The sequence below is a fragment of the Centruroides vittatus genome, unplaced genomic scaffold, assembly GCF_030686945.1.
Source record: "Centruroides vittatus isolate TY-2023 unplaced genomic scaffold, ASM3068694v2 contig_1050, whole genome shotgun sequence".
NCBI classification, from domain to species: Eukaryota; Metazoa; Arthropoda; class Arachnida; order Scorpiones; family Buthidae; genus Centruroides; species Centruroides vittatus.
Window position 1 is genome coordinate 119,493 of NW_027120679.1, and position 27,530 is coordinate 147,022.

At 26.2% G+C, this 27,530-nt stretch overlaps 2 protein-coding genes across 2 annotated transcripts; both read left to right on the forward strand.

Annotated features, from left to right (window-relative positions):
* On the forward strand, positions 1–27,530 carry LOC136970762 (uncharacterized). Its single transcript, XM_067265215.1, has 15 exons — positions 1–90; positions 3,832–3,901; positions 4,034–4,221; positions 6,580–6,745; positions 14,204–14,284; positions 16,819–16,971; positions 17,052–17,161; positions 19,579–19,778; positions 24,685–24,732; positions 25,008–25,061; positions 25,323–25,376; positions 26,165–26,215; positions 26,341–26,391; positions 26,535–26,591; positions 27,323–27,530. The coding sequence occupies exons 6-15, from the start codon at positions 16,853–16,855 to the stop codon at positions 27,419–27,421; spliced, it is 843 nt and encodes a 280-aa protein (XP_067121316.1). The 5' UTR covers positions 1–90; positions 3,832–3,901; positions 4,034–4,221; positions 6,580–6,745; positions 14,204–14,284; positions 16,819–16,852; the 3' UTR covers positions 27,422–27,530.
* Positions 4,051–9,128, forward strand: LOC136971195 (uncharacterized protein PF3D7_1120000-like). Its single transcript, XM_067265673.1, has 4 exons — positions 4,051–4,221; positions 5,084–5,425; positions 6,580–6,750; positions 8,217–9,128. The coding sequence occupies exons 1-4, from the start codon at positions 4,051–4,053 to the stop codon at positions 9,126–9,128; spliced, it is 1,596 nt and encodes a 531-aa protein (XP_067121774.1).

Sequence of the window (27,530 nt, forward strand, 5' to 3'; positions counted from 1 at the left end):
TCCGCTGAATTCGAAATGTTGAAGTCATTTAAACCAGAAAATACACTTAATTTTCACTTATAGTTATTATCTGTATTATATTCCTTGCGAGTAAGTCGACTTTTATTTCGCTATGAATATTTTGTTCGTTGGTGGGGTTGGTCTTCTATGAAAGTTTAGCATTATTTCTAATAGAAGGTTGTTTTAATACAAAATCAAACTCTCAGCACTGTTTATGATAAGATTCGAGCTCCGAATGGTACAATTGGGTGTAGACCATACCCGTACGAGCAAAAAACTCAAAGGAATCGTACCTCTACGTGTGACCCTTGATACGGTTGCACGCGATTGGGAATCACATTGCATGCTCCGCTAAGATTATCACATTCGACTGTTTAGCCCATCTGACTGTGGAATACTTGATGTTATATATAGTTTTTTTTTAACATTTTAAGGGAAAAAAATGCAGTTCTGATCTGTTAACTACTTTGTATATTGTAATAGCCTTGTTAATTGGTGTAAAACAATAGATAACTGATTATTTGTTTCACCAATAAAGAATTGAAGAGCAACAAGTAATATATTGTATCAATTGAAAGTTGACAACAAATAAAACATTGTAAATACAGTAAGAAATTAATTTCAAATTGGTTATAACATAAAATTTAATTCCAGAGTTGTTAATTAAATAGTTTTTTAGTATCAATAAGAAAGTATGTTAAAGAAGAGAGAATTGAGTCTTGAAGAAAGAGTGCAGATTGAGCAGAAAAAATGGCGATTCTCCTATTATTGCAAAAAAGCATCAAATATCACAAGAAGGAGTCAGAAGAATAGTGGTCAAATATTTAAATAACAATACAGTGAGAAATTTACCACAAGGACACTGTCCTAACACCACAACATCAAGAGAAAATGCCATGATTTTCCATGAGACCACCAAAAACTCTTATAACAGCTAAAGAAATAAAAGAAGAGCTTACGCTTGAAGCCAGTGTCTCAACTATTAAGAGAAAAATTTAAAAAAGTTTCCATGGAAGGGTGGCTTGTAGAAAACCAATGATTTCAGCAGTGAATCAAGAAAAGATTAGCTTTTGCCAAAAAATTTGTGGACCAGCCCCTAGAGTTTTGGAAGTGTCTTATTTGGAGTGATGAGTTAAAATGAGTTGCAGGATACTAAACAACGAAAATTTGTTTGGAGAAAGACAAATTAAGCATTCGATAAAAATAAAACTGGGAACAATAAAACACTCGCTTGCATAATGGTTTGGTGGTGTTTTTCACAGTTTGAAATGGGAAATATTGTTCAAATTCATGATCGCATGAAAGCAGTAAATTACAAACAGATACTTAAAGACAATTTAATGGAATCAGCAAGGAAAACGGGATTGAACATGAATTTGTCTTTCAACAATACAATGATCACAAACATACAGAATGCTTCTCAGAAAATATTTCAATGAAAATGATATCAAAGTTCTTGAATGACCACTGCAATCACAAGACTTAAATTTAATAGAACATCTGTGGGACAAATTAGACTGCTGTATTCCTCTTAGCCATAGAAAATCTTTATCATTGTACAAAGAAGAATTATTTAAGGTTTGGTCAGAAATTAGGCAGGATATCATTCGTAAATTAATTAACAGTATGCAAAGTTGACTTCTAAGTGTAATTCAGGCCAAAGGTGGTCCAACAAAGTTCTGATTTGACTCTTTCTGAATGTTTTATTTCATGTCAACTTTGAAATGCCTTTGCCATACAACACAAATTTACAATTTATAAAACATACATGATATTTTTTTCAAAAGTTTTTGATGGATTTAATGAAAAATTAAGTCTTAAAAGTAAAATTAAGGTTAATTTAATTTTTACATATTGATAAGATGATGATAAACTCAAAAGTTCAAAAAACAGGCTATGTCAACTTTGAAATGATCTTGACTAGTTTTAAGGGAAAGTGGGGACTGAGTGTGAGCAATTGCAAGCACTGAAGTGCACAACTACATATGGAGCATGGAGAATAGGCAATAGTACAGTATCTATACATTGTAAAAATTGACCTTTGGAGGTTGCACATATAGATATGGTTCCTTTGACTTTTGTGCTTGTACAGGGGGTTTACAATTCTGGGAAATTCCTCATTCGGAGTTTGCATTTTACCCAGCTCTCTGCCTTTTTCCCGAGAAGGGCCATGTCGTCCTGAAAGACAACGGAGTCGGGTACCATACAAAAGATATGGTCAAATGTTAGATAAGATTTTTTTTATTTCTAAATAACAACAGACATGAATCAATGTGAAATTTGCAATTGCTTTTTTGAAAGAATATCATCAAAATTGGGGATAAATTTTGTGGCATCCACTATTAAAATATTGGATATTTGTTGGACAGTAATGTTTGATATTTAGACTTTTGTACACTATATTTCATTTTTGAAAAAGCTTGTTTACAAAGGTATCTATATATATAATCAAGACGAGTTAATAATAATAATAATCAGTGCAGAGCCCAAACGGTTAGGAGTTGAAATTTGGTTTACAGTTAGGATACGTCACGAGAACGCACACTAAGAAGGGGTTTTTCGAAATACCTCCCCACGTGGGAGAGGGACAGGATTAAGGCTTAACACTTCCATCAACAATGGAATTGTTAAGAGAAAGTGACGTGCAAGACGCAGATGCAGTTATTTTCGTTTTTGCGGAAAATCAAACATATTTTTAGACCCATCTAAAAATTCTGTAATTAGTCTGGAAACAGGGGGACCCAATTCTTGCATTCTGTGAAAACGGGTATGGTTGACTGTAACGTAATAATCTTAGTTTTCGCGAAAACGGTTAGGAGTTGAAAGTTGAAATTTGGTACACAGTTAGGGTACCAAATTTAAGTACCAAAGTGTTAAGTAACAATGGAGAACCAGAGAAAGCAACGTGCAAGATTTACGGACTCTGGAAAAAAAAGAAAAAGAGTAATATGTTAGAACACATTCGATTTTTAAATTTAAACAGATTAGTTCGGTTTTTCTTGACCTTTCTTCTTTAGAGCATTCGATGAAAATCAAACGATAGTGGAACATTCGATTTTCAAATCCGACCTTTTTTTAGAAAAACTTAGTTTGTTGATGAAATTACTCTTTTTCTTTTGTGACTATAATGTAATAATCTCAATCTTCGCTATTGTTACTTTTGCCCGAGCAACGCCGGGCCTACCTGCTAGTTTTATGGTTAATGTTACCTTAGGTAGCCAAGATGGCGGCTCATCTCTAATCCCAGCAAGGAAACAGTGGGACCCACATCTAACCTAACCTAACCTATTCTGATAAATTACCATAATTATTAGCAACCAAATTATTAGAATAGGTTAGGTTAGAACGTGCATCCCACTGTTTCCTTGCTGGAATTAGAGATGAGCTGCCATTTTGGCTACCTAAGGTAACATTAATCGTTTTGATATAATATAAAAATATTGAAAATATGAGATTGCTAAATCTTATTGCCCATCTTATTATTTTACTTATAGTTTTAAGTCTGTTTTCATTTTTGCTTTTTAATAATTAATGAATGTCGGTCTTAAATATAAATGAGATAAGATTAAGTAAATGCATAGTTATCATAAATTAATTTTTAAAATATTTTCATTTATATTCATGAATAAACTTCTTAAAAGTTTTCTTTATATTTTTAATACTTAGGAAATAAAAATTATCTAAATTATCTATTTTGCCTAACAACTACAATAGTCATGATGTTTCAGATTTTGATTTTAGGTGAATGATGAAATAAACATTAGTATATTTTTCAATAAATTTTATACTTTTAGAATGCTAATAATTCTAATGTTTTTACTTTTTTTCTAGACAATTTTTATAATTCTAAAAACAAACAAATTTGAGGAGTTTTCAATATTATATTAAAACTTATTCTAAGGTATGTTATAACTTTTGTTAGATTCAATATGATTACAATGTCAATAAAATTGTAATGAACTTTAAAATAATGTAATAAATTTTTCAATAATATATATCTAATTAAAATATTATTTAATTATTTTATTTACAGTATTTAAATATTTCAAAATGGATAGTAAAGAAGAATCATTTTTCTCAAAGTTAAAGAATGTATCAAAAAGTTTGCAGAATGATTTAAATGAATTACATCATAAACTGTTGATGCCTAAATCTGAATTACCAGAAGATTCATCGATAATATATATAACACGTATGCTTGATGATTTAAAATTACTTCAGGTAACCCTTTTAACATTAACAGTTGTACAGTACAATAACTATATAAAAAATTAGTAATATGTTTTGAATTTAAATTACTTGAATTTTTTATTTTTATTTTTGAATTATACTTAATAACATATATAGTGTTATAAAGATTACTATGATTTAATAATTTGTTTAAATAAATTAATTGAAACATTAAAGATCTTAATAAGAACCATTTATATAATTAATTTTGGCACATTATTTCAATAATTCTTAAATATACATATTACTTTAAGAAAACTTTATACACTTTTATATATGTGATTATAAACGTATGATTATAAAATTCTGTATAGTAACACTGCCATATCTGTTGTCTCAGCAACCTTGGGTTGAATTATCTGCAGTTGAAAAACACCATATAGGCTCCACTTGTAAACTTGTCAAAACTCGCTTTGATTGCGACATTTGTAAGCTTTTGCACATGGTGCGTACTTTTATTTAGCTTTGTTTTATTTGTTGAATCGAATAGTGGTGTTTTTGTTTGATCAAATTTAAAATATTTTTATTCAAATAAGGTTTTTAAAAAATTTCTAAAATAGGCTCAAGGCCTAAGAGAAGAAGTGAAGTATTATAAGTGAGAAAGTGAAAATTCTGAATATGGTTGAGATAGAAAAAACCTGTTTGCAGAGATTGCAAACTGTATGGAAAAAACAAATCTCTGATTTGTGAAACGATGAATAGAAATAAAAACATGTTTTTCTGTTTTACCCCAATCTGCAAAAGTTTCTGGTACAGTGCATTATAAGGTGTTACTCAAGATAAACATGTGTTAAATCTATGGGTAGAGGTTATGATTAGAAACAGAGATCCTATTTTTGGCAATGTATTACAGCAAAAGGCACTAAGCTTATACAAGGACATTCAGTCACAAGATAGTACAGAAGAGGAAACTAAGCCATTCACAGCTTGCAAGGGTTTACATAGGTTCAAAAATAGTTATAATCTAAAAAATATTAAAATTATTGAAGAATCTGCATCTGCTAATGAGGGTGCTGCTGCTGTGTTTTCAACACAGTTAAGAAATATCATTGAGTATAAAGACTATTATCTTAAACAAGTTTTTATTTGTGATGAAACAAGCCTTCTTTGGAAAAAAGATGCTCAAGAGGACCTATATACAAAAAAGTACAAAACAGGCAATATGAGGTTATGTAGATATATGAAACAATGCAAAGTATGTAATGATATCTATGTTTTTATTTTCTTTCTATCTATCACATTATATACATGCATAAATATGGGTTTTATAAATTTAGATAGTTCACTATTATCTGTGATAGGCTTATCATCTGTCCCACTGTATATATTATAATAATAATTTATTTTATACCAAAATTGTTATACAACATACATTATTTTGATTAGAGTTCTATTTAACAATATAAATTAATCTTGAATTTACTTTCAATTCAACTGAAGCATTTAACCATATATATTAGAATAAGAGCAATCAGTAATTGATAGTGAACATTTATGTTTAGTTTGAACAACATTAAATCGTAAAATATAATTAATTAAAATAAATTTGATTTTTGTTTCCCAGATAACTTATATACAACTGAATTTTTTAACAGATTATATGGAGTATTTTTTTTAAATGTTTAAAAAATATTGTGATGCTGGAAAATAAGATTTTCAAAGATTGCCAGTGCATAAATATTATATTAAAACCAAGTTTTAAGCTTGGTCTAATCAATAAATGTTTTTGTTCATACAGTTATAATTGTAGAAAATATAGGTTTTTTTTTCATTGATTAAAAATTGATAAAATTAAAATTAAATTGTTAATTTTTAATCAATAAAAATAATAATAATAGTTTGGTAAAATGAATAAATTCTGGTCTATGCATATGGTCTGTCTATCTGCACTCTTTCTCTACATTGGAAGAAACAGGATATGTTTTTAATAGTATAGGAAAAAATAGTTTTGTAATGTATAGGTTTTTTTTAATTGTTTTAATAAAAATGTATTGCTTTTCAGAATTGTTTTAAAGGAATTTATATGTAATTTATATGAGTTTAGTGGAGTAAAAGGAAAGTGTATTGGAAATTTTAGCAAGTTTTTTACATATACAGTATTAATAATCAATCAAGATTATAATTCTTTATAAAATAATTTGCAATTTTCAATTTTAGTTGAAAATTATTGAATTCTTAACAGTTGTGATATATAGATATGTAGAGTAATAGCATGCCATTAAATAATAAATAAATGAATTTATGAATAAAACATATGCTTATTACATTGATATTATATAGTACTTGAATTATAATTCACAATTTTTTTTTTAATTCTTTGATTCAAATTATAGTTTAAATCTTTTATAGGAAGAAACAACAAAAGTAGATGATGATATACAAGAACTTCAAAATATAAGAGCTAATTTTAAAAAAGATTTAGAAACAAGTATTGAAGACATTGATGAACAGTTAAATAATCTTGAAACAAAATTACAAAATTATGGATATGTTCCTTGGAAACAAAGAAAACACAGTTTGGTTCCAATTAGTATTATATTTTAAATTAATTAATTATTATCAATTTAAGATATTATTATAGCTATTTTGAAATTTTGTAACATTTATTTTATTCTGTAAATTATATATAAATTATTATTGTATGGTTTATAATTGTTTAGTTGACTCACTTTTAGAAAAATAGATTTATAGCTTAATTTATTGATATTACATAAATTTTAAGTAATAATTTAAAAATTAATAAATTTTTATAAAATATTAGTAATTGTGACCAATTACAATGTTTACTTAATAATTGTTATAAAAAATGTAATTGCATAATTTTTGGAAGTGACATTTAGTTTTAATTTTGTTTTTAAATTGAATTTATTATCACTTTTATTCTCTCTTCAATTAGATTTATTACTATTGTTGTAATATGTTGTAATATGTTTAAAATATATATCAATAATATATACAGGGTGGGCCAGCGAAAACAAAACGGCAGTGTTCGTGTTCGTCCAAGCAAAGCGCTCGGACAGGTCGATTTTACTCTCGAAGGGACATCTTTTGCAATAAAGTTTTTGCGATTCTGAATACAACAGACAACAAAAAATTTTAAAAACTCATTTATTTTGTATTAACTAAACAAACATTTATTTCGAAAAAAATGTTTGTTTAGTTAATATTCAGAATCGCAAAAATTTTATTGCAAAAGATGTCCCCTCGAGAGTAAAATCGACCTGTCCGAGCGCTTTGCTTGGATGAACACGAACACTCTGCCGTTTCGTTTTCGCTGGCCCACCCTGTATATTAAACATATTACAACAATTAGATAGTAAACAATACATGGAAAATGTTTGAGCAATTTAAAATTTCAAGTCAAAATAGGAAATTAAATATATTTAGATATGATTTGTATATTTCTTCAATATTCATTTTTACATTAATTTCTTTTAGTTTTTTTACTTATATCTTAATGCCACAACAATATATAAATACAAAAAGAAAAGATATTTATAGATGTTAAAATTTATGAATCTACATAATTTTATTATGATAAGAAAAATTATATATAATACAGTCTAACTTGGTTATAATGTCATCGGATGTAACGACAACCCTAATGCAACGTCAAATCTTTATCGGTCCCACGACTTTACTATACTAGATAATGTTAAAAAAAACCTGCTTGTAACGACTTAAAACCCTGTTTTAATGTCATATTTGAAGCACTCCCAAATTTACAAAATTAGATTACAAATTTTATTTCACAAAGAAAATACTACGTGTTTAGTCCTAGGGTCGGGGGTGTGTCTTGACTAGCGAAGGTGTTGGCGTGTTTATCGCAAGAGAATTTTGATACTACTTTCTCTGATAGTGGTTTGTTCGTAGGTGAATATGCAACCTCAATCGAAATGGATCTACAAAAAAAGACTATCCCTGATAGTGATATTATATTTATTGTTCATTTCGGGAATAGAATCTAATCTAGGTCTGTTGTCTAGATCACCGCAATATGGTGGCCATACAGATATGCAAAAGAAGGGGCGGGGAGGCCTCGCAATGTTAATCCTAAAGTACCAGAAAAAACGAATATAGCTGAAATTGTACTCAGTCAGGAAATTCATCCAGAAGAACAAGATTATGATAGAGATGAACTAATCGATGTGAGATCTCCTAAAATACAAGATTATTTCCACACCGTCCGAGGAATAGACACTTCAACAGCAGAAGAACCAAGATACTCGTTGAAATCCATTTATGAGTTAATTCAAGAAAAATTCACTCAACTAAATACCGAATTACAAAATATTAAAACAGAAGTCAATATACTGAAAGAAGAAAATAAAGCTTATCAACTGGAATCCAAAAAACTGGCACAGAAACTGGAAGAAATTGACTCACTAACTAAGGATAATTCTCACACTAAAGGTATGCTAGAGTTTGAAATAGATCAGTTATTAAATGAAAAAATGAACAAAAACACAGTTATTATGAATTTTCCTTTTAAAACTACTGATTACCTAAATGAAATAGAACAATTTATTAGAATAGAACTAGGAATAACAAATAGTTCTATAGATAGTTTAATTAAATTATCAAATAATGAATACAAGCCCATGGTGAAAATTGTATTATCCTCAACTTATGAAAGAAATTTAATACTTAAAGAATTTTGGTCTAAGATATCTAAAATTAATTCACAAGAATGGAAAAAAATAATATTCAAAACAGATCTTTGCAGAAGATTGAAACTGAGGAGAAAAAAGTTGATTCCAATAGCTCAACAAGAAAAAGCTAAAGGTGTCAAAATAATAATTAGAGATGACTACTATATAAATAAAGAGACTATTTACTCATATGATCTTAATCTAGAAAAAGTAATACAACTAAAGAGTTTTTTAGGACTAAGTTAAATGGTTTATCGCATGTGCACACAATAAAATCTTATACTCCCATAGAACCCTGGAGAACAGATATCACTAGCCAAGAAATAATAGAAAATAGTAATCAAAATAGACATAGTTTAGACCAGACAAATATAGCTATAGATTGGCAACTAGAAGTAAGGCCTAATACTAAAAGTGATAATTCTAATATTCTCATTGGTTTCTGGAATATACAAGGACTCCATAGAAAACTATATTCAAACATATTTCAAAGTCACTTGGAATCTAATGCAGTAATTGGTCTCTCTGAAACTTGGTCGATCCAGCAAAAACAGAAGACAAAACATATTTAGAACGAACATTCCTGGTAATAGAAAGTAAAGGTCAAAGAAATAGTAAATTTGGTCGTCTTTCTGGAGGATTATTGTTGTTAATTAAGAAAAATCTAGGAGAATTGAAGTTTTGGAATGTTGGTAATAATTGCATCCTAGCTGAATTAGAACTTTGTCAATGATTATATATACTCTGGTGAGAAACACGGTTAGGACTTATTCTTATATATTTACATCAAATACTGATAAAAAGAATATCTTACTAGAAATCCAAAATATGATAATACAGAGAACTAATATGACAGAGCTGTGGATAATAGGTGGAGACGCTAATAGCCGAATAGGCGAAATAATGGACACAAAAAATAACAATAATAATGGAATAATTGATAATATTAGAATGTCTAAAGATAAAGAAATTAACTCAGGAGGGAAATTATTATTACAATTTGTACAAGATAATAGTTTATATATACTCAATGGAAGAGTCCCTAATGATTGCCCCGCCGAATACACCTTTCTGTCTAATGTTGGCAAATCCACAATTGATTATATAATTTGTTCGGAATTTGTCCTAAATAAGATCAAGGATTTCAGGGTTTTAGACAACGATATTTCAGACCATTTTCCTGTGCAACTAGAATTAGTTGGTCTTCCACACGAAACAAGGATGGCCAAACTCAAAAAAACAGTCGAACCTCTAAAAAAGAAACAAGAAGAAGATTTAATTTGACAAAATTTAAAAATGAATTCAATAACAAATTGTCAGAAATGTTAGACAGTGATAGTAATTTAACAACTATATAGAAATACAACAACTTAGTAGAAATAATTGACCAGTTCCATTATAAAATCTCCAGGAATAATAAAAGAATACAACCTAAACAAACTTGGTTTGATAAGAGTTGCTACCTTCACAAGATTAAAAAACAACTTAGCTTACAATACTTTAGAAAAAATAACACTGAATCAGCGTTGAAAGAATATATAAGGAACAAAAAGATTTACCAAAATTTAATAAAAGCAAAAGAGAAGAAATACTATTCTGAAATAAGTGACCAACTATTGAAGGCCAGGGAAAAAATTCTGGAGTACTATTAATCAAGTTAGAAAGAAACCGCAAGCTGCAGATCCCAGGTATTACGTGACGTTCGACAATTGGAAACAATATCTAGAAAAATTTTCCATTACTTATAAAAATAAATACAAAGAGCATAAACTACAAAGTATTACGACCACGATTCAACCAATATCAGAAATATTCAATGTAGAAAATTTATATAGCTGTATTAAAAAATTAAGAGAGAAAACGGCTCCTGGTGCTGACTCCATTACCAACTTGATGATCAAAAACTTGTCTATAGAAGGTATTCACATATTGGCTAACCTATATAATAAATTTTACTATACGGGAACAATACCTGATGATTGGAATAGAGTCATTTTTAAAATGATATTCAAAAAGGTAGCAAGAAACTGCCCAGCCAATTATCGGCCTATCACTCTTTTGTCTGGATTCTGCAAACTATTTACAGCAGTATTAATGGAAAAGTTTAATGAATGGATTAATACTAATAAATTCCTCAGTTATACACAGTTTGCATTCACCAAAAAAGGAGGCACTCAAATTGCATTATTTACATTGACGGCTTTAATACAATTGCAATTATATAAAAAGAGACACACAGTTTAAGCCTTGTTTTTAGATATTGAGAAAATGTATGACTCAGTGGTTATTGCAGTGTTACTAGATAAATTAAGTAAATATAGAGCAGATACTTGTATGATTAGAATAATAGACCAATTGTTTGGACACTACGAAGTAATAATAAAGCAATATACAAGAAATGGCCACCATTACAAGTGAACACAGGTCTACTACAGGGTGACCCATGGTCCCCACATCTTTTTAATTTTTTCCTATCTTATATAAATGAATGTTTTGAGATAGAAGATGGTGGTTTTTATATAGATGGCCAAGTTATTCATTCCATAGCATATGTGGATGATATTGTAATAGTAGCACCCACAGCAGCAGGACTACGTAGAAAAATCAGAAAAGTTCAAGAATATTTTGATAGACTAAAATTAATGATTAATCCAAACAAGTCATCAATTATGATATTTCGAAATGGTTCCAGACTTGCCAAAAAAAGTACGTCATTCTATCTGAACAAAGTACAACTTAAGATAACACAAGAAGTCAAATTTTTGGGAATTTTACTGACTTCTACATTAACCTTTGAAAAGCAATACAAAGAAGCTGTTCATAAATCAAATCAACTGATAAATAACACGGTGAAACTTTTTGCTCAAATCAAGTTAAAAAACATATATAGCCATTTTAGATTATTTACTTCCATAATTCTTAATGAGGTAGTCTATGCTTCACCAATTTGGAGTCTAACAACATATAAAAAATTTGAAATAATCCAAAACAAATTCATTCAAAGAATTTTTACTCTGGACTATAACATAGCTGGTTATGCACTAAAAATAGAACTCAATAGATTCAAATTAACTCCCTTCCTTGTAAAAAGATTTATTAACTTTCTTTATAAAATCAAAGACAATGGCAACCTACCAACAAAATTGTTATACTTGCTGTATAAAAGGTCTTGTCAAAATCCCCAAAAAAGTTCCTGGATTAGCCAAATGAGAAATATTGTCGAGGAATATGGAGTCTCTATAATGCCATTGCTAGAAAATCTAGAAATTAGCGACCTAATTAGAAAACAACTAATCCAAAATACATTGGAAATTACTTTAGCTCAAGACATTGAAGAAATGCATAGGAGAAAAGAACCTAAATGGTATAATATATTGGATTACCCTTTTAATAATAATTATATGTTATCTAATATGCCATTTACAATCAAGAAATTTTTTATACAACTTAGACTCAATAGCAAAATGATAATAGTTAATAATAGAAGTTACAAATTTACAAAAATGACCTGTCCAAGATGCCAAGAATTATTTACCAAATTTCACATGTTCTGTGAGTGTATAATAGGACTCAAACTAAGAAACAAAGCCAACCTAAATCAGCTAAATTTCTTTAAAGAAGAAAATCAAATGTATCGTTTATTTCATGAAGCAAATATTATAATGATTTATAAATTATACAATTATGCAAAAAACTTTTGTAATCACCCTACTTAAAATTATATGTACTAAAACTAATCCTACAAAAGAATATAATATGATGAATCGATGTTACCAATGTTAATAATAATGTTATGATTAATATTATTTAATGTTATAACACCCTGTAATAACAGGCTATGGCCTAATATGATTAATAAATTTATTATTTATTAGTCCTAGGGTCAGAGTCCACTTCCTTGAACAACTGTGGGTGGTACTCTCACCACCTGACTTTGGTGGGGTGAAGTCTGCTACACTTTTAAGGACGTGACGATCGGTTATTATGTACTCATTTTTAAATTACTTTATGCTAAATTGTTAAATATTCTATTATTTTTAACATAACATATCACATTAAACAGTTTATAAAGAAATAATTGAATTATTTTTAATTGGCATACATTAGTTTAACCTTTTGTTGCCTTTTGATTCAACATTATTCTCAAAACCAGAAGTTCCGCCATTATTGAAACTTATGACAAATAGAAATTTCTTATAAAAGGTAATTTTTGAAATTTTTAATTACATCGATGTAAACTTAGACATAATAATGTAAATAAAGTTGATTTAAACATGTAGTTTGCATTTTTATACATATGTTAATAAATTTATTATGATAATGACACTCAGTTATAACGTCAAAAAATTGCTGGTCCCAGAGATGACGTTATAAATGAGTTAGACTGTATTTGTATTATTAATTTTCTTTAAAACCAAAATTGCTGATATAGTAAAATTTTAAAATTCAACAAAGAAATTTATACTACATGCAAAGAAAAATAGTAACAAGCAAATAAAATAACAATAATATAAAATAAATTTATACTGAAAACTATTAGGTATGAGGGATGTTCAAGAAAAAAACTGATTTTCTTATAAATCAACTGCCAGTGTTATCACTGAGAAAGTAATATATTTGGAAAGAGAATATCTTTTTACATGTACAGACCAATTTTTATTGAGAGCTGATATTACAGTTGCTAACAATGGCATCAGGTAGAAAAGCCTGTGACAATCTCCAGAAATCATGCAGGAGGAACAGTATGGTTGATTACCTTCTTTGATCATCTCAGTATGGCATACCAGCATGTAGTACTGCCAAATACTACTGTTATCAGAAAGTACTACATATCAGTTTTGTCCAGCAACATATTGCAAGAAAAAGACCATGACTGAAACTGTATGGATAATGACTTCATTGTAATAAAGCAAAGTGTTGTGATGAAATATTTGATCCCAAAAAATATCTCTCGTGTTCTGTATCAATATTATCTCACCTCCTGTGACTTTTTTGTTTTGTGCTCAATGCACAGCTGTGCAGGCATTGATTTACAAACTGCCAGTTTTAGAACAATTGGGGGCAATTCTGAAAGAGTTGTTCGAAATAGCTTTCACCATATATTTGAAGACAGGCAAAACTGCATTGCACTTCATGGAGACTATTTTAAAAAGAACCATGTGTGTGTTGACCAACAATAAATACCCAACTAAGAAAACAATCAGTCTCAGTCTTTCATGAACAGTCCTTGTATTAGTATATTTTGAGCTGATAATGCTTTTTTATACTTTGTAATTTTTGTTATAGAAATCATATTTTAGTATTTTATATTTGATTTGCAGGTATAAAAATTGAAAATAATGTAAAAGAAGAACCTGTAAAAAATTCATTTAAGGAAAATAATAAAAAGAATCTAAAGAATGGTATTTCAAATTATAGATTATATTTTTTATGATTTGTAATTAACAAATATTTTATAAATTAATATTTTAAGCCCAAACTTTTCAATTGATAGGCCAAACTGTGAATAAGTCATACATAGGTGGCCACAAATATTTTATATATTCTATATATACCAAAAATAAACTTATTTCTATAATTTGTTAAGTGGTGATTAAATATATTTGTGAACCAGATTAACTTATGCCATGTGTCAAATTTGGTCCAATGGTCATAGTTTGGTCATCACTATTTTAAGTTATAAGTTATGTTTGTTTTTACATAAGTTTAAAATCTTAGCTCCTTAATTAAAATCACAATTTTAAATTTATAAATGTATGATTTTATATTATGTGATTATATTTATGTATATTATACATGTATGTATGTATGTATGTATGTATATAATAAGCCAAATAACTACAGATAATATTGACATTAGGCTACATTTCTTCAATTATATTTAATTAATTTCTAAATAACCATAAGTAACCAAAGATAACCATCTTTGGTATCATATCATAATTAAAGATATCTGGAAGAGGAGATCAGACTGGAGGATCATGTAGCATAACTGGTAATTCATTTGCATGGTAAGTCGGAGTTGCAGGTTTTAGTTTCCGCTCCCTGCCAATTCTTTTCTTCCAGAATATTCTAAATTATTTTATTTAATTATAATTATTAAATTTAATAAGAGATGGTACTTAATGCCTCCCTCTAGGACAAATTATTTAGAAATTTATTAAATATAATTGCAGAAAAGTAGCTCGATGTTAACTGATAGTTATTTGGCTTATTACAAATATATTAGGTTTAGAGATGTTTGTATATATACATATAATGTTATTTTATATTATATATATATATATATATATAAACATTATATTTATATATTAGAGATGTAATGAGTATTACATTAATTTTTCAATAATCATAATAATGGTTAAATAATCATATAAAATCATTCCATTGGAAAAGCTATTACTTTTTAAATTTAAAAGTATCAAAATTAACATGAAAAAAATTTATAATGTTTAAAGAAACAATAACTTTATTAACAATAATAATAATTGAGGATAATCAAGGCAACACATCTGGTTCTGTTAGAAACTGCTAGCTTTTTTGTATCTATTTACAGTGAAATTTTTATTCAAGCTGAAAATGTTCAGATGTGGGGTACTAATAACTTTTAGAAATACATATTACATTTAGAATGAATGATGCATAATTCTAACTGCATTTTCACCAAATAAATAACTATTTTGGATACAATACAACTTCTCTTGAAGACTGTTATTATTGAATAAATACTGTACTTCTCATAGAAGAAGATTTTCTTAAAAGTATTTTTTAATATTAATAAAATCAGTAATTTTGCATAGTAATCTTTACAATATTTTTCAACCAATAGGTGACTAATCTCTTAATATATCTAAATTTATGAATTGAAAAATTTTAGAAACTGAGAAACATTGTTTACCTACACTTATCTAACATTATTCTTCAAATTCAATTCATCAATAAAGAAAAATTAGTCAGTTTGCAAATACGGTAAACTGGAATCATATGGTACTGGATTGTTTTCCATTTTGAACAAATTTAATATTTTTTTATTTTTTTTAATTTTTCATCTTTAAATTAAAACAGATAAATATCGCACAGTTATATTCCATTTTTAGAGTTAAATCACTTTTGCATATATAAAAAAAATTTTATTACTAGTACCTTAATCTAAATAAATTCAATGTGATTTTAACTAAAGATGGAAGTATTTTAATGCAAGAATTGAGAACTATTCGATTTAAGAAGTTTTCAAAGTTCTTGTGAACTTGTTCTAGATATCCATATACTTCTCAGATGCAATCTTTGAAATTGTATGACAATGAATTTTCAGTTCCAAAAACTAGTATCTTGCTCACTCATCAGAAATTCCAATTGCATTACAGTAATACAGAGAATAGAGACAAGGTTATTCTGTGATCTGGCTTCTCAAGGAATCTTAATACTCTAATTAATCATTTACTTCAATCTGTTTAATTATTAACAAGTTAGTCAACTTGTACCACTGTAGTACCAAATATTTAAAAACAAGTTTTTCGAGATACGAGCCATCTCTCGGCCAATTTTTTGCTTTTTTTAAGTTGAGAACTAAAATTTGGGTTACAAGCCAGCTTCAGATACCCCACCACTAGTTGGCAAAACATAGATTAAGAAAAAGAAGATGGAAAACTGCTGTAATTTTGTCATTTTTGTTAATCTTTCAATATCTGATAGACTAGCTTAAAAAATAAACACGTGATTAAGTGACGTAGGCGTTAGTTCACTTCTGTGTTATGTGCGGTACCACCATCTCTCACTTCTCAAATTCTTCATCTTTTCTTTCTTTATCTATGCAGTGTAACACCACAACATCTGTTAATCCACAATTTTATGTAAAATTTAATTTAATATTTTATACTATGCTTAAGTAGAAAGAAATGCATTATACATCACTTTTCAATGTTATGTATATTTATAGCTCTGATTCAGATATTGAAGAAGAAAAACAAAAAATGAAGACAACCCCTATATTACCTCTTCGATCTCTGCCAAATTTATATAACAAAATTGATGAAAGGTTGAAAAATAATGTACCTACAGAAATGATTATAGTGACTCCTAAATTGAATCGGTAAGATATACATATATATATTGTATATATTTTTCATTGGATATATTTGCTTTAAAAACTGAATGTAGACATTTTTGCAGAGGCTATCTTAATATAAATAATGGGAAAATACAAACACCATCATATTTTAATGATGATGTAGTTATTACTCCTGGTTTATTTATGCCATACTCGAAACAAACAAGCAAAGGTATTAAACTTAAAATGCTATGTATTTTTTATTAGTTTATAATTTCATTATTTTAAGAATTAATATTTTGTTTTTGAATGCTATGTCCACAACCAAGATGGTAACCAATGCAACTACTAACTACACCTGCTTTTAAAGAAAACAATTTCCATTTATGATTAACATATTTTTATTTTTTTTTCGTCAATTTCTTTGGTATAGAACAGGGTTCTGCTAATTTTTTTATAACTTCATTCTTTTCCATTGTAGAAACTTTTTCTGCATTTTTAACACATGTCTACATTTTTTCTCTTATGATTTTCAGATTTATTGGTACTTACTTTTAGGCCTGAAGGTACAATTTCTGGCTCTTTCCAAACCGAAACATGTTCTGCTCCTGGATAAATCTTGCTCGTATGCTAAACAAACAGGTCAAAGCTCTCTCTCCTGGTTTTTTCTTTTTGCTCACAACAATCTCATTGATTTCAGCTACCTTCCAGGTCCACCAATTTTCATTTGAGATAAATTATACAAGGAAACCATCATAATGCGTGATATGAAATTCACCTGTTCAACAGCTGTTTGACTACCCACACCCACAGCCAAACAGGTCGCTCAACATATATTCTATGAAAATTAAATGCCAAATAAACAAAAAGAAATAGTTTCCCAAGAAAATTTTCCAAATTTAGGTTTAAAAGTAAGTTCAAATGACGAACTGTTCATCTGGATTTATAACATCTAAAAGAAACAGAATCTTGATTCTTTTGATGAATTGATTTACAATGATCAGAACAGTTTGAACAATCTGCATTGACAGGTTGCAAACCAAACTTTATGGCAAACTTAACATCTGATGAAATTCTCTTGTCAACATCAATTTCAGAAAATCGATTCTAAAAAATGAAAAAATCCTTTGAAGTACACTTTTACCATGAAAACTGTTAATCTTTAACTAATTCTGCCATTACAACAATAAAAAAGAAAATATCAAATATTAACTCCAAAAATTTGTTATTCAAACAACAAGAAACAAATCTCTGAAACTGATAAATTAAATTACACTAAACAAAGTTATAAAATATTAAGAAATTAATCTAAAAACCAAATGATGTTAGATATCATGTAAACTAATGACAGTGACACCTACATTAAATTACAAAGTACACTTGTCGGAAGTGTCACAATCTGGTTTACCTAATTACACATTAAATAATTAAATAATAATAAATAATTAAAAATATGTTTAAGAAAACAAATAGAGGTACCTTTGATAAAAATTAAGCTGAAAGTAGCAGTGTGTTTGATTTTTTAGTTATTCACACAACCACTTAAAAGGGATTTTTTGACAATTCATGTGCCTGCGATGCTCTTCTAACTCTAATAGTTAACAGAGGCCAGGGATCACTCAGAAAGTGAGTGTTAACAAATTTTTATTATTATATGCATTTCAGATTGATAACTTGCTGATTTTGCTTCAGTAAACAGATGTAATTCACTACAAGAATCCCAATTCCTGTTTTACAATCAATCACTACTACATAGTAGCACCAAGGGATGTCATCCCACATTGCATAACACTTAATATATGATGTCATTTCAAATGTCATCAACTGACATTCCATTATTTAAATTAATCAAATTAATATTATTCATAATTGTGATATGTTCTTAAATCAACATAAATATAAATTATGTTCCATAAACAAAATCTTTAGATTACTTTTGTTAATTGTATGTTCTTTTGTACTGCAATGAGAAACTAAGTAGATTGCGAGTGTTTTAGAGGAATTGCTGCTTCATGATTTTTTAACCTCATCTCCAACATTTTTCCAGTCTCACCAACATAATAAACCTTATTTTCATACAAATAGGAATGGTTTAAAAATGTCATATACAGTACAGTATAGCACTCTGGATTTCTTTAATTTATCCTGTCTAGTTTTATCTCAATTTATAAACAAATATTCTTTAAATTCATTAAAAAAAATAAATTTGCTATCAACTTTTGCTGATATTCTAATCTGTCTTTATGATCCATTGTAAGTGAGTAAATTTTTTGTAAAGCTGAAATAAAATTATTATTTTTTATCACAAACAGACAATATGATTTATAATTTATAGTCAACTGTAGGTGTTATTATATAGTAGGTGATTGATTGTAAAACAGGAAATGGGGTTCTTGTGGATTACATGTATTTATTGATGAGGAATCAACTAGTTACCAATCAGAAATACATATAATAATAAGAATTTGTTAACACACATCTGAGTGATCCCTGGCCTCTGTTAACTATTAGAGTTAGAAGGGCAACCCAGGCACATTGAATTGTCAAAAAAAAAAACCCTTTTAAGTGATTGTGTGAACAAATAGAGTATTATTTGAATATTAACAATAATTTTTAAGAAGTATAATTATTATATTTGTTGTACACAAGATCCTGTCCTTAAATTTGAATTAAAGCATGATCAATCTCCACAATATCACATGGAATTAAATCAGAAGTTTGTTGGAAGAGCAATGGAAAGAGGATCACCCTTTAAAAATTGGGAAGAGGATGTGACAGTAAATTTGTTTAAAAGGATAAATCTAATGCCACAAAAACAAAAATATAAAAATGCCACAAATATAAAAATGGTAAGTATTGTTCAGTATTAAAATAATTATTACGTATTATATTGAAAGTACGCAAACATGTCTCTTAGCATTTCTACTTTTTATTTTAATAAATACAATATATAAACTTACATTTTTTATTTTTACTTATAAATATTTTGGAATTTTTTACATGATAAATTATTTATTGGATTGAATTTTCAAAAATAATTTTTTTTTTATACACTAATGTACAGTACATGTTATATGGTTGACTAGTTCAATAAGAAATAATAGCTATAAAATTACTCTTATAAAATAAATTAAAACCTAATTTTGATAATTAACTACAGTAGGACATCGATTATCCAATCAGTTGGGTACTGGGGTTGTTCGGAAAATGATTTTTTGGATAACTGATTATGTACAAAAAAATACATTATTAATATAGTATATTAGTATATCTCAATAATAGTATATTAATAAATCCCATGTTGAAATTTTTCTCCATTGCGTGTCGCTTTGCGTTGAATTTTCGTCAATGTTAAGCCTAACAAAAATTTTTATAATAATAATCGTGGCTATTGTATCATTAAAAATTATTTCTTTATTTTGTATGAACAAAATAAATATATTGAAAAATATAAAAACAAAAAAAAAACTTATACTTTAGAAGTTAATCTAGTATCAAAAACGTTTGATTCAGCACAACACATGTCCCGTCACAGTTCAACTGGAACGCTTTCAGTTAACAGATGTTTCGGTTGATTGGTGTTTGGATAATTGATGTTCTGTTGTAATGTAAATGGTGATCTAGAAACGCTCAAAAAATTGCAAAGAGAAGTTAAATCACATAGAAAACATAGATAGAAACAAGTAGCTGAAGTATTAGATTTGAAAAGGGTTTAGCAAAACTCTGTTGTTTTGAGTGTCTTCAAGTCCAAGTTGAGTGTAAAATTCTGAGTCCAAGTTTGTGTTTGAACAGTATACAACTGTTTCCATTTACTGTATTGAACTTTAGTATCTATAATAAGTTCAAACAACAAAAAAAATCTGTTTTTAATGAACTCCAAATGAAATATATTTGTCTAGTTTATTTAGTTTTCATTTAGGCCTATATATCAAGATTTCATACATTTTTTACTTCTGTCTACTTCTTTAAAATTTTTATAAAATAAGAAAAAAAAGGCACAAAATAACATCCATACTTAGATTTTGTGAACATGTTGCTAACTTTGTGAAAATTATTTGATTATTTTTAACTTTCCTTACTGTAAAGTCTCAAATTGACTTAAAAATTCTGTTGTGAAAGCTATAATGTCAGTATTGTAGATATGATGGCAAAACTCAGCTAGTTGTGTTTATCTTTACTGATTTATAAAGATAAAATACAGTTATCAGGTTATCTTTACTATAACATTTTGTTTTTTTATGTTTTTACTAATAATGTTTTGACAATTGATGACTGACAGTTTCTATCTTATGCTGTTAAATATTCAAACTTTGTTCTTGAATTCTTGAGTTTTAGATTGAGTATCAAATCCAGGTAAAAATGAAAAAACCCAACAAGTTCAAGTACTCAACTGAAAAGCCCTGGATTTGAATTGCTAATGTTTGTGAAATTAATCCAAGCTTTAGTACTTGAAATAACTAACCTTTGATCTTTAAAGTCACACCTTGTCCTATATGCAAGATCATCTTATAAGTGAGTAAATATGGTAATTATTGAACAAATGTAATGTAATTGCTTTTTATATGTTTTTGATATGACTTCATCTTTTTTATAATTTTATTTCAATGAAATGTTTATTGTTATGCTTCAATTAAATAAATTGCACAGTTATGGAGATGGAAAAAGTAATTGTTGCATTGATTATCTCAATTGGATGGGAAATTTTAGATGGGATTTCAAAGATAAGCAGTTTTGCCTGCTTTCATTTTCACAATTAAATAATATAATTTTTATCTGCATTTTATATTAATTTATTACTCTTTATTTTTATATAAACATTTATGATACTATTATTTTATTTACCATTATTTACAATAAACAGATAAATATGAATATGTTGAATATTCACATTTAATTTTTAATCAAGTTTTTATATTGCTTTATTACTTTATTGATCGAAAGTTAATTTTTTATTATTATTCAAAATATTAGAATAATTAAACATCATTTTATTAAAAAATTATATTTTTATAATAATCTGTTTTGAAAAAAACCTTTAGAACAGAACTATCAGTTAATAATATATACTAACATATGATCATTTTATACTTACTGAAAATTTGTGCTAACATATTATGTAATAGAAATTAAAAATTACATTTAGAATATTCAGATTATAAATTAATTTTGCATTTGTTTACACATTTTAAGATTAGCATTTTTACAAATGATATTCTAGTGAAGCTAATATTTTTATCTATTAAATAAATTATTGTAATTCAATAAAATAATTACCATATAAAAAGTAATTTGAAAATCAACCAACTATTACTTAATTTAAAAGTTATAAATTCAGAGTTTAACTTCAGTTATACGTATATAAAAATTTATAATTTATTTAGTATTGAAAAATATTAAAAATTTAAAACTGAAATGTCAATAAGTTATAAGATGTTAAATATTGTGATTACAAATAATAATGAAAGATATGTTTTTAAACTAATTGTCTCTCTCAGTAAATAATAATTCATTATTCTAATTAGTGATTATTTAATTTGTTTGTTAAAGAAATGATACTTTAATTATATTATTATTTTTGAATCCAAAAATTTATAACAATTGTATGTAATGTTTGATTATAATAACTTAATCTATTTTAAATGATTTACATATCTCCTCTTATCAACTTCTTTTATCAGTCATACAAAATAGTTATATGATTTTTATGCACATATTCTAATTCTCCTGTTTTTGGGGCAATTAACTTTTAACAACAAAATGATGTACAATTAATTTTTTTAAGATTATCTTATTTTATATCTGTTTTGAACAGCCAAATTTTAAATATTTTTTTTCAAATAATTTATGTAACAGACTTTTATATTTAAAAATTTTTCTTTATCAGAATTGAAATAAATTAATTTTTAGTATTTTTCACTCTACTTTTTGCATTTTCACTCTATTTTATATATAAATATGTAAAAATTTTAAGTTTTATCAGAATTTTACAAATTTTTTTTTTTTATGTAATTCAAGACTATAAAGGTATAAATAAATATCATAAAGAAAGATTTAATAGCTAAAGATCTTAGACATTTTAATCTATTTTTATGCTTCAAAATTTTAATTAAGAAATGAATTTCTTATAATATTAATTTTAATAGTTATGAGAGAACATAAGAGAAAAGTTTAATAGTTTTCTGTTATTCTGAATTCCTTTTGTTAAGAGTTCACTATCTTTATCTCAATATTGGTAATAATTCTTTTAATTACTAAAGTACAATGTTTGGATACTTATTGACAATAAACTTTATAGATATATCAATATTTATTAAAAATTTTATTTAATATCTTTAAAGTATTTTCAAATATTGTAAAAATATATTTAAAGACAACTGTTTAAAAATGTTTAAGTTTGCCTAGAAACATTTGACTCAGTCAGGATTTGTCAGAATCTGATTATAGAAATGATTATCATTTTACTAGGATTTAAATGTGTTGACTTTTTTGTCTTAATTTCCAGACCAAAAAAAGTATTTTAAATAATTGTATAATCATATTGTAATCAGAATTAGTTATATATTTATTAAATCACTTTGTTATTAAAGAACAAAATCAGATTTATATATAGTAAGTGTTAAGTTTAATTCTTAAAATATATGTATTTTTTTTTTTTTCTATAAAATTTTCTGCATTTGACATTTAAAATAAAAATATTCAAACAATTTATATGTAACTTTTTTTAGTATGATTTATTCAAACTAGATTTTATTCTATATAAATCTAATTTAAATGTAATTAATTATAGTCCTAATTTAAAATGTAAAGTTAAAAACTTGGACAAAAACCAGTAATATGAATATATTTCTGTTTTAGTTATTAAGTGTTATTTTAATAATTAGCAAAGGAACAATTATTAAGAATAAATAAACAGAACAAAAAGTTTTGATTTCCAAACTTCTTTTGTAAACTAAAAAATTAGGTAGCTTCTGTTTGATTTCATTCAAAACACTGGAAACAATACAAAATATCAGTTTTAATCATGTAATTTTAAGGCTCATTTCAAGAAAATTTTTATTTTTAAAGCACTGTTTATACCATTACTGATGTTTGTTATTATATTGATCTCATATATTAATTTTTTAAAGTAATAGATTAGTTATTTTTTATATATTGTATACATTTAATATTCCATCATTATTGGAAATGAAACCATTTTTAAATAAACTCTACAAAACGGTAAAATTATTTTTAAATGCAAGATATTTTCAATATTTTATAATGTAATAACTATTTTCCAAGTGATAATTAAGGTGTATTTTGTAACAAAATTCTAAAATTAGATCCAATTACAGAAATATTTGTGTTTTATCCTTCAAATGCTTATACTATAAAAATTAATGAATGTTTTTTTATTCTTTATACAAAAGATACATGGCAATGTCCAATGAGAAAAATAAGCCACCTCCCACATTAAGAGTAAAAATACACACAATTAGAATTGGAGCAATAGTACAATTAGAGGAGTAATGTTTAATGTATAAATAGTTGTAATTCTTTTTGAAAAAATAAAAAATGATGATATATTTAATGTATTAATAAAGAGATTATTATTGTAAACAATTGTGTGAATAGTTACATGTCTTATATATATATATATATATAAGTATATATCATGTTATATTATCAAATTATTATTGTAGTAGTAATTTGTTCATAAATTTTGCTTTATTTTTAAATTATTTATGCTGTCCTAAACATAGCTATTATTTTCAGGATAATAAATCAATCCCAGAGGAGTTAACAGTACAGTTAGAATGTAAAGTAAGCATCATTTCTGTATTGATAAGTTTTGTCATTTTTTTTGCAAAGATTTCAACATAGCAAATGAGAATTGAAAATTGGTTTTACATTTAATATATTCTAGTTGTAAAAATAAAAGCTTGATGAAGTTTATAAATATCTTGAATTACTGTATAAAATGATTTAATTGAAATTAATATGATTTTTTTAAGTGAATTTAATATGAATTTATAATATTTATAAATTTTTCTTCTTTATCTTTTCTATTTTCAAATATTTTTGTTTCATTATTTCAGGAAAATAATGAATCATTTAATACACCTGATGAACCAATACTTACAAATTACAACGTATGTATCTTATTCCTTATAATCTATTTTGTAAATATTGTTTTGTCATAGATATGAAGAAATCATCATGAATTTAATATTTATACATGTCATGTTTATTGTATCAATTCTTAAAAATATTACTTAATTCAGTAGTTATAAAACTTAGTACTGAGATTTGTTTTTGAATAGTATAATGTAACAGGAATTATCCGCAATAAATTTATTTAGAATTATATTTTAAAAATTACTTTAATAATAATGAAATATCTACATCTACAGCACAAGAGTGTCTTAGAATCTTTGAGAAAAACTGTGAGAAAAAAGAATAACAATGTAAGTTTATGATTATGTTATTTTAATATATTGTTAATATAATTTACTAAATTTTTCTTGTGTTATAAACTTAACTTATAAACATTATTAATATCAGAAATATTTATTCAATTTAACATTTTAAAAATTAATATTCCTTCTCATTCCTTCATTCAGTTTCTATAAATGACTTAAGTTTGAGCTTCTATATATCTGTAACTGCAATAAACATTAAACTGAATGATTGATTTTTATAATGTGAAACTATCTGTAAATATATATCATCATCATACATCACCACATAATGAATTAGTTATACTTTTTACTTATAAAAAGTAGAGATTAATATATATGTATATTAAATATATAGAATTATAGTCAAAACTTAAGAGTTGGTATTAGTCTGGCAAATTCCCAGGTAATATTAATTTGTATTCATATTAAAATTAATTATCTTCTTATAATCATTGAAAGATGATGTTTAATTATTCATTGTTTTTTGAATAAATTTGATATCAGATAAGTAATTAAATTTGAACTCATATAATTCTATAAAAACAATCTTGTGACTGAATTTTTTTTAATTTTCAAACTATATTATTAATTTAATTATTTATGTTACTTTAGATATAATTGAGATTATTTTCCTATTAATATCTAGAAAGATTCAAAAGAAATAAGTCTGAAAATTTTTAATTTTTATTATTTGAAATAAAAAACATAGTTTTTAAATAATCTACAATCAATTAAACAATCTACAATTAAACAAACTCAATAGTAATTAAGAATAAAAAGATTTCTTTTTTTAGGATATAGATTCAAATACACCTGAAGAACCGCTGTTAATGTCTGAACATAAGGTATAGTACTTATTAACTCACAAAATATGAATATTTAGAGAAGTGATGAAATATTTATGTAACCTTTTAGAAATTAAACAAATATTTATATATTTTAGTTTCATTTTCTTCATTTATTTATTTAGCAAACAAAATTCTTAGAATTTACAATGAGTAGCAGAAAGAAAAATAATGATGTAAGTTATCTATTGAGTTTTTTTTCAAAATAGTTCAGTATTATATTACATTGTTATAATTTACTGTATTTTCAATATTATATTGCATAATATAATTTTGTACATTTTCTAATTATTAAATAATAATATATACTAAAAATTAGAATCAAGAGGAATCTTCAAGTACTCCTGAAGAATCATTGTTTTCTGCTACTAACAGGGTAATTTTAGATAATCAGTTTCATATAATTACAAACAAATTAACTATAAACAAGTATTTACAATTAACATAATTAAGGCTGCTGAGAGCTAGTATTGGGTCTAGGATAGAGTGGTGTTTTTTTTTTTTTTTAACAAATGAAATATATTGGACGTTTTTTTTTGTTAATAAAAAGCAGTATTAAAGAATTTTTTTCTCAGTAAAAATAACATTAATTTATAGAGGTAGAAATCATAGTGACCTCCTAAGTTTTCTTTGAGCCCAAGGAAAAATCCTCAGCCCCTTCCTCCCTCTCAATGGCTCTGAACATAATACAGTAGAATCTGCTTATTGTATTCACTTTGGAATACTATTCTGATGATGATGATGCTTAATTGATAATAAGCAGAGTAAGTAGATAAGACCATTCTGATAGTAATAGAATGCATTAAAAAATTTATAACTTGAATATTTATTTATTATTATTATTATTAACTTATATATTTTGAGATGTTGTAATTCTGATACTATGAAACACTGATTACAGTAAGCAGATTCTATAAAACAAGAAAAAAAATCTTTAAAGTAAAATTTTTATAACTGAATTTAATTGTAAAAAATATTTGTGTTGAAATTTTATGATTTATTATCAAAGCATTTTAGATCTTAATATAGTAGTTTTTATATTTTAACATTGTTTCTGAATACCTTAAATTAATTTTTTGTTCTTTATAAAATGCATATTACTTTTAGTTTTATGAAGATGGCCCTAAAACACCAGAAGAACCAAAATTGAAGACTTTAACTTATTTACAGCAGACAAAAAGATGCCAAAATTTGTTTTTTCATTAGTTTATTCATTTAAAACAATATTTTTATATTCTTTATCATTTATTTCAACTTAGAATAAATTTGTATGTGCATTTTTTGTAATTAAAAAATAATGGATTATTACCTTTAA

Bases quoted from the DNA above. Each gene is read 5' to 3' on its own strand.
- LOC136971195 (XM_067265673.1), top strand. From the start codon at position 4,051: ATGGATAGTAAAGAAGAATCATTTTTCTCAAAGTTAAAGAATGTATCA. The intron at 4,222-5,083 runs GTAACCCTTTTA...AATGTATTACAG, and splicing joins ATGATTTAAAATTACTTCAG to CAAAAGGCACTAAGCTTATA. The intron at 6,751-8,216 runs GTTCCAATTAGT...TCTGTTGTCTAG, and splicing joins AACAAAGAAAACACAGTTTG to ATCACCGCAATATGGTGGCC.
- LOC136970762 (XM_067265215.1), top strand. From the start codon at position 16,853: ATGAAGACAACCCCTATATTACCTCTTCGATCTCTGCCAAATTTATAT. The intron at 17,162-19,578 runs GTATTAAACTTA...GTTGTACACAAG, and splicing joins CTCGAAACAAACAAGCAAAG to ATCCTGTCCTTAAATTTGAA. The intron at 19,779-24,684 runs GTAAGTATTGTT...TATTATTTTCAG, and splicing joins ATGCCACAAATATAAAAATG to GATAATAAATCAATCCCAGA.